An 11,199-nucleotide genomic window follows, 5' to 3' on the forward strand; every position below is an offset into this window, starting at 1 on the left:
TCTCATTGACCAAAATTTCCGGTTTAGTTCTGGTAATATGAACTCTATAAAACAAAAATGTATGAGCATTTTAAAATCATACAGTAATGCTCCCTCGTGAATGCCATAGAACCAATATAGAACACTTTCAACTCGAAACAACAAAATTGCACTTTATCTTCTCCGTGTTGGGTTCATTTTGCATCGCGGTTTCTACAATTTGTTCAGAAGCATTTTAAAAAGAGTTTCATTTAAAATTCAATCGTATGCCGTATGGTTTCGTAAAGGACAGAAGCTGTAAAGGAATGCTTATTGAAAACGCGTGAATTCATAGAGTTAAGTCTTTGAAGGGGATTGTCCATTTATTTATATTCGATGCTATTGCGCGTGTATACTTCGAGTTATTGCAAAAATTTTATATAAGTGGTGAATGCTATTATTGTTTTTTAGTTGGATTTTCTGTTTATTTCATACTTACGTAGTTATTGATTAATAAAGACTTCTAACATGTTGATATTCCAAATAGGTAGGTGGAATAAATAAAATATTAATTTATTATTCTGATTTCAATTTTAACCAAGAAAGTGGGAGAATATAAAATGAAATTAACTTTATGCTAACAAAAAACAATCATTTTCTCAGAAAGTATCTTCATCTAAAATCGAGTCACCAATTTTATTAATATAAAAATCAAAGAAAGGAAAATAAAACCACTATAACATATATAGGAACTTATTTGTCCACCGCTTAAAGAGTATCGAACTTAGAAAAGCACGTACTAAATCTAATTAAATAAGTAACTAGATAATCTCGTTAATTGAATTCGTGTGATTCACGGAAGTCAATAGAAGCTTTTTTATGTTTTTCTTCAGACTGAGTTATATAAAAAGTCTAATAAGCAGTTAAGCGAAGGATGAAGGTTCAAACTCCTCCATTATCGAATTTTTTCTATGCCAAAATTGTTCATAAAATAATTTTTCAACCATTTTTCTATTCTTTACAGAATGCAGTACTCCTCAATATTCCTAATTCTATTCATTGGAGCGGTGACATGCGCCCCTGAGCGCGTGGACAGTGACCACGACAATGACCACGTGGACCAGAGCGCCCACGACCACGACCATGTCGCGCCAATGGAGAAGAGATCCCCGCACTATGACTTCGGTTTAGGCAAGAGAGCGTACAGCTATGTATCGGAGTACAAACGCTTGCCCGTTTACAATTTTGGACTTGGCAAGAGGTAATTTTTCTTTCTACAAAACGAATCATGCTTTAGTTTTTTAATGTCCTATAATACATTTATACAATTTCTCTCATAATTTATCAAATTTTTTATCTATTATTCATTTTATGAAGTTAAAACAGTACCCATTTCATTAATTTCGTAATATGATGCTACAATCATGAAATACAATATTTTTTCGTCAAAACATATACTAAAAAACATGAATAAATTGCTCCTAGCGAGTTCTTTTAATAAATTATCTTGATTTGCTGATATTCTCAATGACAATACCCTTTTATCGATACCCTTTTTTCTTATTTATTATTCCTTAGCTTAATGATATCCACATTCCACACGTACCCGTCGGTAACATACATCTATTTTTGTCACAATTTAGTTTTTAAAAGCTTTAGAAAATTCTTAATAATCGTTCAATTTACATCCACTAATATTTTAATTAAAACTGTTCTTTTTGTAGATACTTGAAACATTAAAACATTTTTTTTCATCTCTATAAAATTCTCTTACACTAGCTTTGTTTGCTTACAATTTTTAATTTAAGTTTATATCATGAAACAGTCAAATAAATATCCAATTATCTTGTTCACAGGTCCCGACCATACTCTTTCGGCCTTGGCAAGAGATCAGTAGATGAAGAAACATCAGAGGAAGAATTTCCCAATGAAATCGACCAGCCTTCGCTTACTGAAGTTTTTGAATATGATGAAGTTCCTTCAGCAGGTAATTTAATAATTTTAGAACTCATTTATAATACATCTTACCAGTTACCTATATGTATTATGTGAATAATATTAAGTGTGTGTCTAAAATGTCTGTGGTGCGATATTGTATCATCTACTATTATTGTAGATCTCAATTATAACACTACCTAATAATAGGTACATAGCAACTGAGAAGCGAAGACATTGCTATTTATAATGAAGATTAATACTGAAATGGTTATCTTATAGGACATTGCTTCGCAAATAAACAGAGCAGATCCTAATACCTAATAATAGTCAAGTCAATATTTCCATTGCTGGCGGTTTAGTTTCAGAATTCGAAGAAAGTCGTGATAGTTCCACCAAGGTCCATTTATAACTAGAAAACGGCTTAAAGGATTTTTATAATTATTGGTTTATTCGATTGAATTAGGATAATGATTGTTAAAATTTGAAAAATATCTATGGAGTGAAGTCGATGCAAGCAGCTAGTAATTTTTATAGATTATGTTGTGAATGATGATGAAAATATGTTGTGACGATTTACTTTTCCTTAAAGACAATTTTACACGCTTATTTATGTAAACGACCTTGTAAAGCGATTCCATTATTTATTTATTGCATATAAAAACTTAATTAAGACTCTGATGAGTCGACATCGGCAGATTGGTCTGTTTGCCCTAATTTGGCAAAGGCCTCCTCCATTCCCTTCCACTCTTTTCTGTTCAGTGCTGTCCTCGTTCATGTTTTTCCCGCTGTTGCTACGATTTCGTCTTCCCACCTTCTAATCTGTAAAGCGATTCCATAGCGTATTTTAAATATTACAGTTACAAAGTTTAAATAGAAGTCGTATTTGAAGGATGTAGGGTTTTTACTAGAGAACAATAAAACCATGTAAATTGACGTGTCTTTATATTATATTCGTGATTGTTCTAATACAGGGTTTAATAAGGAAAATCTGTATAAATAAAACAAAACCATTTTTTTTACAATGTTCTTATTATTGAACCAATAGTATTTATTACAAAGTTTAATTTCTATTATTCTATTGAAAAAATGTTATTTTACTAAACGCTTTTCTTAACTTCCAGGCTATGAAGTAAAACGAGCACGGCCATACAGCTTCGGACTTGGCAAGCGTTTTGTCGAAGACGAGGACACCGAAGAGAAGCGCGCCAAGATGTACGACTTCGGTCTTGGCAAGCGGCCGCATCTGTACAGCTTCGGTCTTGGCAAGCGAGCCAGAAGCTACAACTTCGGTCTTGGCAAGCGTCTCAGCAGTAAATTCAACTTTGGACTTGGCAAGCGTGAACGAGACATGCACAGGTTTAGCTTCGGCCTCGGCAAACGATCTGAAATCCCCGAAGAAAGTGACAACTATTTGGACGTTTAAATTGTAAAAATCACACGTGGTTCTCCAAAGTGATTTAACGTATTCGTGTAGTTATAAATGATGTAAGGTTCGCGTTTATCATTGAGATCTCAATCCCTTATCACCACGTGGGGTTTAAACGACTCGATTTCAATCTTTTCAATAACTGTGTTAATATCGCTTAGGCTAAGTTCATAATCATAGTGACATTAAATTTCGTTTGTAATATAAGTAATTGTTGTATTGATATTTTGTGTAAAATAATGTTATAGCGGCACATGCTTGTAATTATATGGATCTACGAATTTTACTGTTTCCTCAAAAACTTTCGATTTATTGTATGCGTTTGATATTGTTTCATTTAAAATACAGTAACTAGTATAGATAATTTCAAATTTTAACTTTTTAAAACTATCATGAATGTTCTTATTGTATTTTGATAACTTTTGTTTATAAATAAAGTATTAAACATATAATTTATATAATAAATTATAAAAAATATTCTAAATGTTTAATAAGATGTAGTCTATTACTCAATTCAGTATTTATAAAATCAATTATTGTGTGCCAATATTCAAGTATTTATTACTATAAGTATCTAGTCAATTAATAGTATGAAAAATTCGTAGATTCATTGACGAGTATTGTGAACTTACTGTTTAAATAAATGTACATTAAATATACAAATCATAGAAGATTGCATCATTGTTTGTTTTTATTTCTTACCTCCTCCTGGGGCAATTTTGAAATTGGAACCTTAATTGCCTCCTTAATTGTGATGTGTATAGGCAAGCAGGGGCAATTTAGAGAACAACTGAAATTGCTCCTGCGGCAGGTTCGTGAGTAGCCGGCCTTACATAGTAAAATACAATGTTTAAGAGTAAATTAAAAGCTCTAAAAAAGCTTTAAACAATATTAATTGATTTAAAAAAAATGATTGTACTTCAAACTACTTACTACGAGCGTTTCTTTTAGAATTGATATCGTAGTAGTAACTACAATAAAATTGTACTTCAGATGATCAAGTCGTGGGTTCGAATCCCAGCTAACTTTCTTATTTTTCCTACTATTAGTTTTTTATGTACTACATATAGCTTAGACAATAAATATATTTACAATAGAATCAATACAATGGATATGGTATTATTACATTATAATAAAGTGCTTTTTACACAAACAACAAATATAATTGGTCGAAACTAATTTGAATCCGCTACAATGAAGTAACTATTTATTGAATATTTACTTAAAATTAGTATGCACTTCTATAGGTACTAATATTATTAAGCTGAAGAATTTGTTTGTTTGTTTGAACGCGCTAATCTCAGGAACTGCTGGTCCGACTTGAGAAATTCTTTCAGTGTTAGATAGCACATTTATCCGGGAAGGCTATATAGGATATTTATTATCATCACCAACAGGAGCGAAGCAATGCTGGTAAAACCGCGGGGCACAGCTAGTACGAAATAAAATCATGTCTGTTTGTCTGCAATTTTTTTCATACTTTGGTAACAAGGAAAGTAAAAGTAGTGATGTGTTTACTTAGAGAATATAGGTACTTTCATTGTTAAGTAATTTTTTAGAGAACATCTTTCGCTAAAGGGGTAAATAGACTATTATCATAAAAGGAAGCAGGAAACGCTCCGGCCACATTTTAACAATCCATTATGAAGAGAAACGACGTGGAACATCAAAGTATTTATAATAAATTCACTTTTTCTTACCTATAATTACTGGTATAATATTTATAATATAATAAATAATAGTTATGGCAAATATGATGTATTATTTGCATTAAGCTAGAATATTAACGCAAATATATATGAAATGCATATTTAAAAAAAAATGAAAAATGTACCTATGTAAAGTCCAAAAATAGCGGAAACTTGCCCGATCTGCCTAAAGCCGGGTATCCACTTAGGTTCGCCGTGGATCGCGAACAATGTGTGCTCCGCGAACGTGAACGTGTACAGTGTACACACTTAGGCTGCAACATCAGTGCTCCTGTCGGAGCGCTAAATTCCGCGCTCCGGTCTCCAGACACACGACAGACGGTCGGTGCAAACATGCCGCCTCCAGAATTAGTAGGAAGTGCAGCTTATATTTTGATACATTATAATATTGTGATGGAATACAAACAACCTCCTCAATTTTGGCAAGGTAATATGAATAAGGGAAGAAGAAATAATGAAATAATGCATATATTCATCATTTCATCGGACCACTCCATGTTCGCGAACTTAACAAACACACGCTCGCGTCCACGAACAAACTGCGCTCCCCTTTGAGTTCGCGCAAAAAACCGCTTCCGGAGCGCTCCGCCGTGCTCCGATCGTGCTCCAGTCGCGCTCCGCGAACACGACGTATCCATTATGTTTGGTTTGCGGAGCGGGCGCGTTCGCAAACCACGGCGAACCTAAGTGGATACCCGGCTTAATAATTTCTTATCTATCTTATATCTCTTTCATTCATTCATTCATTCATTCATTCATTCATTCATATCTCTCTTATCTAATTTTGAAGTTAGAAGATTTATTACTAACTCAAAAACTATGGAATCGATTTATGCTACTTGACGAATAAAAACATTTTTAATCACTTGCTACACTATTCCTCAAGGACTCACTTAGTCACGCAGGACACTCATATTACAAAATTCATTTTAATTAAAAAGTACAGTCAAATGAAAAAGCGATGTATTTAGAATAATTAGTCTTATTTGGTATCACGCGTGGCTGAAAAATATTCAAATTATTTGTTTAAATTTATAATTTAAAGACATGATAGATAAAGATAAAAGCCATAATTTTATATTTTTTAGCATAGGAATTTAAAATATGTACGTTTTAACAACTTATTGTTTTTTTTTTTTTAATTTGGAGCTGAAAGAAGATCTTGCTTTTTATGTGCACTTCTAATATAAACTTGAAGAGTATATTTGTTCGTTTGAACGCACAAATATACTTAACCAATATCGAAATTTTTTTCGTCGATAAAGAAAGCCGATATTATACCGCGTAGTCAAAAAAAAACCTAACAGTTTCTTATGTCTGCCTCTATGTCGTTTCTCATGTCTCAAGCTATCTTACTAAAGTACCAAAATTCATCCAAATCGGTTTAGTGATTGAGACGTGAAGAGAGACAGACAGACCGAATTACTTTCGCATTTATAATATTAGTTAGGATATGAATAATAATTAACACCCTTCATATTTAAGTTCATAAGCTTGACCACTATTACTTCTACAAAAAAAGGATAAGTTTTATCTCAGCGTATAATGCTCAGTTCAAATAATTTCTCCTCAAAATTGCACCTTTGATGCATCTAAGCTATGAAAATGAAACATGCCTTTTGTGCATCCATTCTCAACATATTTTATTTTCATTTTTCCATTTAAATGAGCACGCTATGAGTTTTTAATAAATACACAATTTTAAAACGTATCATGAAATTGCCTTTCACTAGCGCACAGTTTTGCATCTATTATTATTAACTAGCGTACCTGCTTTGCTGAATTATACAATCTAAATGTAGCGACAAAGAGATCATGTACATATAATATCGTAATAATTATTATGAAATTTAATTCTTATCTACAGCCTCCATGGCTCTACAATTATGTAAGATTTACCCGTCTCTTAATTTCTTATGCTTTTTATTTATGTGTAAAAGTTCTTCTATAAAAGTAAATAGTTTTTTCTTGTATTGATTGGCAATTATATCGCTTCTACAGAAAAATCAATTAAAAAATAAAAACTTAGTCCAAAACCAAATCATTATCTATACTTCTTAACATTAAAGTACGAAACTTTACCTGAATCAGTATGTTAGTTATTCAACCATGCAAAAACTAATCAACCAACTTGTGGCTTTCAGTGAGATTATAAACGTGAAATATTACATCCGTACATTACCGTACATATCCGTACATTATTATATCACAAATAGAGATATCAAAGCAATTCCGAGCCCAAATAAAGGAAGCGGTTTTCTAATCTCCGTGAAAGGCTTACACAGCGTTGAATACACCGAAAGTTTCCATTATAGAGGTAAAAATACTATTATTCTGTGAACTACATAAGTGCAGTGAGATAACCCTGTATAAAGAGGATGGACGGGCCGAATGGTCCGTAATCTAGGGCTATGAAACAGGGCCCCGTTTGAAATCTTGAAATATGTTCCTTTGGCTTACAATGAAACTTTTTTATAGCACTTTTCTTACTTCAGTGCTCCATGGACTTACAGATAATAATTAATACTTATTTAATATTACATACGGTGACTATAATTATGTATAGTGTCAATACTATGATATTATATGGTTTGGTATTCACCAAATGGATTCCCATGATGAATAGGCTCATAAAAACTGACCCAGCCGTTCTTACATTAAATATTCTTACAAGAGCCTATTTACAATAGGTATACATATATTTACTCACTAATTAATAATTTTCATAAAAGCTTAACTTTTCAAACTTTTATATTTCGTGAAATAAAAAGTTTTGAAACTGATTATACCCATTAAGAATTTCAATCGATATTCGTAGACAGACATTAATTAACCTCGCTACTAATTATTTAATATTTCTTGTAGCGCAATTTATCAAAATCGAGAACAAATCAATCCTTAGAGAATATCAATTATTGAAACGGATTTAAATAATTTAGTTTAAGTAAATCTAAGCTTATTCGACCTTTAAATATTAGTTTATTAATAGATAGACTACAAGCCCACATATGAAAAAAATATGGGTCAAATGAACCACCACGGGACATATCTAGTACGAAAGAAGAGCAAAAAATAATAAGATTCATCACTATGCCGTCACTTGTAAGCTGTCCAACTGAGTGCAGATGAGAATTGAAAAGTACAAGTAGACTCGGTAAATTTTGGTCATATATTTTTGTACGGCATTCCTAACCATCGATAGATCCATTAAAAATAATAAGAAACCGCTCAGTGCCGTACAAAAATGTTGGTCCACCAAGTCGGAATTTTAATTTAATTTCCGAGAGTTACCGGGGGTAAATTTGGTCATTTGACCATGTACGGCATCTGTGTCATACTATTGCTATACTGCTTTTAATCCATTATTCCGCAACGCCGTACAAAAATCATGGGGACAAGGGGAAAAAATCGAGAGTTGTAATCCCCTCTCTTTCCCCACTCCAGGGGGTCATTTGACACAACACGAAATAAATTTATTTTTAAAGTATTTTATGCATAGATAATATTTTTTCATGTGCCGTACATTTTCGTTGGTTCAAAGGGAAAAAATCTGAAAAAGAAAAAATCCATATAACGAAATGTTTGCTTTATATTTTGATAATAAAATATAAATATACATTAATATTAAAAAGCTCGAGGTGGTTAATTATCACCTTGGAAAGTCGGAGTCAAGTGGAATGGACTCCGTTAAATTGATGAACTAATAAAAAAGCTATGAACGAAAAGATGTGAATTATATGCAATCAGCCCATGAATACAGGTAAAGTCACAAGCAAATGCTAGTATTATATACATATTCAAAATGTACAAGTAAAGCGCTTTCAAATGATACCAAACACGGCATATTTATCTTAACTTTATTTTTTTACTCTGTATGTTTTGTCCGCTAGAGGGCGCCACATTAGAGTTTGTGAAACCCCATATAGCCTTTAGCTAGCTGGTCGCTGATTATCCAGTGAACAATTCAGATGCTTCTAATGATATGTTATTTGTCGAATTCTGATAAGTAGTTTAGAAGTTACGAGGGAATAGATGAACATACATACATGACCTGTCAAAACCATAACCCTCCTTTTGCTTTGCCGTAGTTGGGTAAAAATATGTTAATGCCGTACTGTATCAAATGGCCATAAAGCACCCTTAAAATTGTAGCTTTCGTCGCTTCCATCAGCCTAAAAGATGTGGTCTGCACAAAAATGTACGGCATCGTTTTTTCCTAATTTATCTATGTTAATACTATTTAAAACAACGAATAAAGTGTAGAAAACTATTATATTTCATTAATCTACGATGTTTAAACTTTAACAAAATTTCTGGTTTTGCATTTCTCTATAACTTTTTTTAGAACGGTTTCTTTTGAACGGCAATACTATACAACAATTGAATTTTACAATATCATGTTAAAAAAAAAGTTCCCGTACAGGGTCAAATGACCTTACAGCTCTTTATATCAAGAATTCGATGAAATTAAGATGATTATTGGTATACATTTAAAAGAACAATTATTTTTTGACGGCATTGCTTTTAATAGTACTTTTGAGTGCTAGATAATGTTTTGGAACCGAAGCCGTACTTAGTCAAATGACCCCCTGGAGTGGGGAAAGAGAGGGGATTGCAACTCTCGATTTTTTCCCCTAGTCCCCATGATTTTTGTACGGCGTTGCGGAATAATGGATTAAAAGCAGTATAGCAATAGTATGACACAGATGCCGTACATGGTCAAATGACCAAATTTACCCCCGGTAACTCTCGGAAATTAAATTAAAATTCCGACTTGGTGGACCAACATTTTTGTACGGCACTGAGCGGTTTCTTATTATTTTTAATGGATCTATCGATGGTTAAGAATGCCGTACAAAAATATATGACCAAAATTTACCGAGTCTACCTGTACTTTTCAATTCTCATCTGCACTCAGTTGGACAGCTTACAAGTGACGGCATAGTGATGAATCTTATTATTTTTTGCTCTTCTTTCGTTCTAGATATGACCCCTGGTGGTTCATTTGACCCATATTTTTTTCATATGCGGGCTTGTAGTCTAAGATATCTTATTATATTTGTTTATCTATATCCTTACGTATAATATTACTAATTATTATTTCATTAATACGTGCATAGTAATTTTATGAAATGTCTATACCAATACTATAAAGTAGAGTAGTGTGTTTGCACGAGCTAATCTCAGGAACTACTAAGTAATTCAGGGTCATTGGAATTGGAAAACTATTTATGTTTTCGACAGTCCACCTATCAACGAATACATACACAATGCTACGACCAATAGTAACAAAGAATCAATGCAAGACAATACAAAGAATATAATATTAACTGGGGCTCCAAAACCAGGGCCCTACTAAACTAAAGTCCGTTTACACGGCCTAAACACAACGCACGTCAAAGTGGCCCATTCATCATCATGTAGGATCCCAATGGAGAAAACTTAACATATATTTTCGTAAAAACTTCACTAACAGTCCTTTACACTTAGATTAAAAGAATTCTGTAAGAAAAATAACGTATTGTTCTCGAAAAATAAGTGTTTGTGTTAGAAGTATTTTATCCAAAATATTGAATGAAAGAAAACATGTTATTTTTCATTCTTTATTATTCGATTAAAATAGAAAACAATATATTAACAAAGAAATAAAATGTAAAGAATAAAACAATTAATTAATAAAAGACCAAATTGCTTCTGTAGCTCAACTATTAACCAGTAAAAATATTCCATTTGCCTTTGTAAACAAATATCCAAATAAACAATATTTAATTCAGGATGTAGGTATTTACTCTAAAGCTCTAAATTAATGCTCTAAGCTCTAAAGCATCTAATTTACGTCGTTTACGGAAAATATAACCAAACCTCTGACGTCATTTTAAAACGCGTCGGACAATAATCCTCGCATCCTTTGTAGAACGCAATAATGCGATCGAACAGGGCTGATAAACCTTTGATATTTAATGTGTATATCATTCTTTATTTTATACATGAAGATAGAAACGGATCTATGTCAATAAGTGTTGTGTTGGCTTCTACATTTGCTATTAATGATTTCTATAATAGGTAATTATTAATCGACTCTTCCAGTTGAAAAATATTCAAATGACAATATGTACATACCGCGACTTGATATTTAAGTGGTTAAGTATGCATAATACATGTTTAAGT

General features: G+C 32.4%; 1 protein-coding gene across 1 annotated transcript in view; it reads left to right on the plus strand.

Annotated features, from left to right (window-relative positions):
• The window catches only part of AstA (allatostatin A), a 42,811-nt gene extending 39,196 nt beyond the window's left edge, over positions 1-3,615 (plus strand). Inside the window, exons 2-4 of the mRNA XM_090116760.1 lie at positions 983-1,219; positions 1,815-1,945; positions 3,018-3,615. Of these exons, the coding sequence (XP_089972886.1) occupies positions 984-1,219; positions 1,815-1,945; positions 3,018-3,319 (669 nt within the window). The 5' untranslated portion in view covers position 983 and the 3' untranslated portion in view covers positions 3,320-3,615. The remainder of the gene's footprint in view (positions 1-982; positions 1,220-1,814; positions 1,946-3,017) is intronic.
• Positions 3,616-11,199: the final 7,584 nt, after the last annotated feature.

This window comes from Colias eurytheme, chromosome 26 (assembly GCF_061535395.1).
Source record: "Colias eurytheme isolate Ceu_HAF_F1 chromosome 26, ilColEury1 Martin Lab GWU primary, whole genome shotgun sequence".
Lineage (NCBI taxonomy): Eukaryota > Metazoa > Arthropoda > Insecta > Lepidoptera > Pieridae > Colias > Colias eurytheme.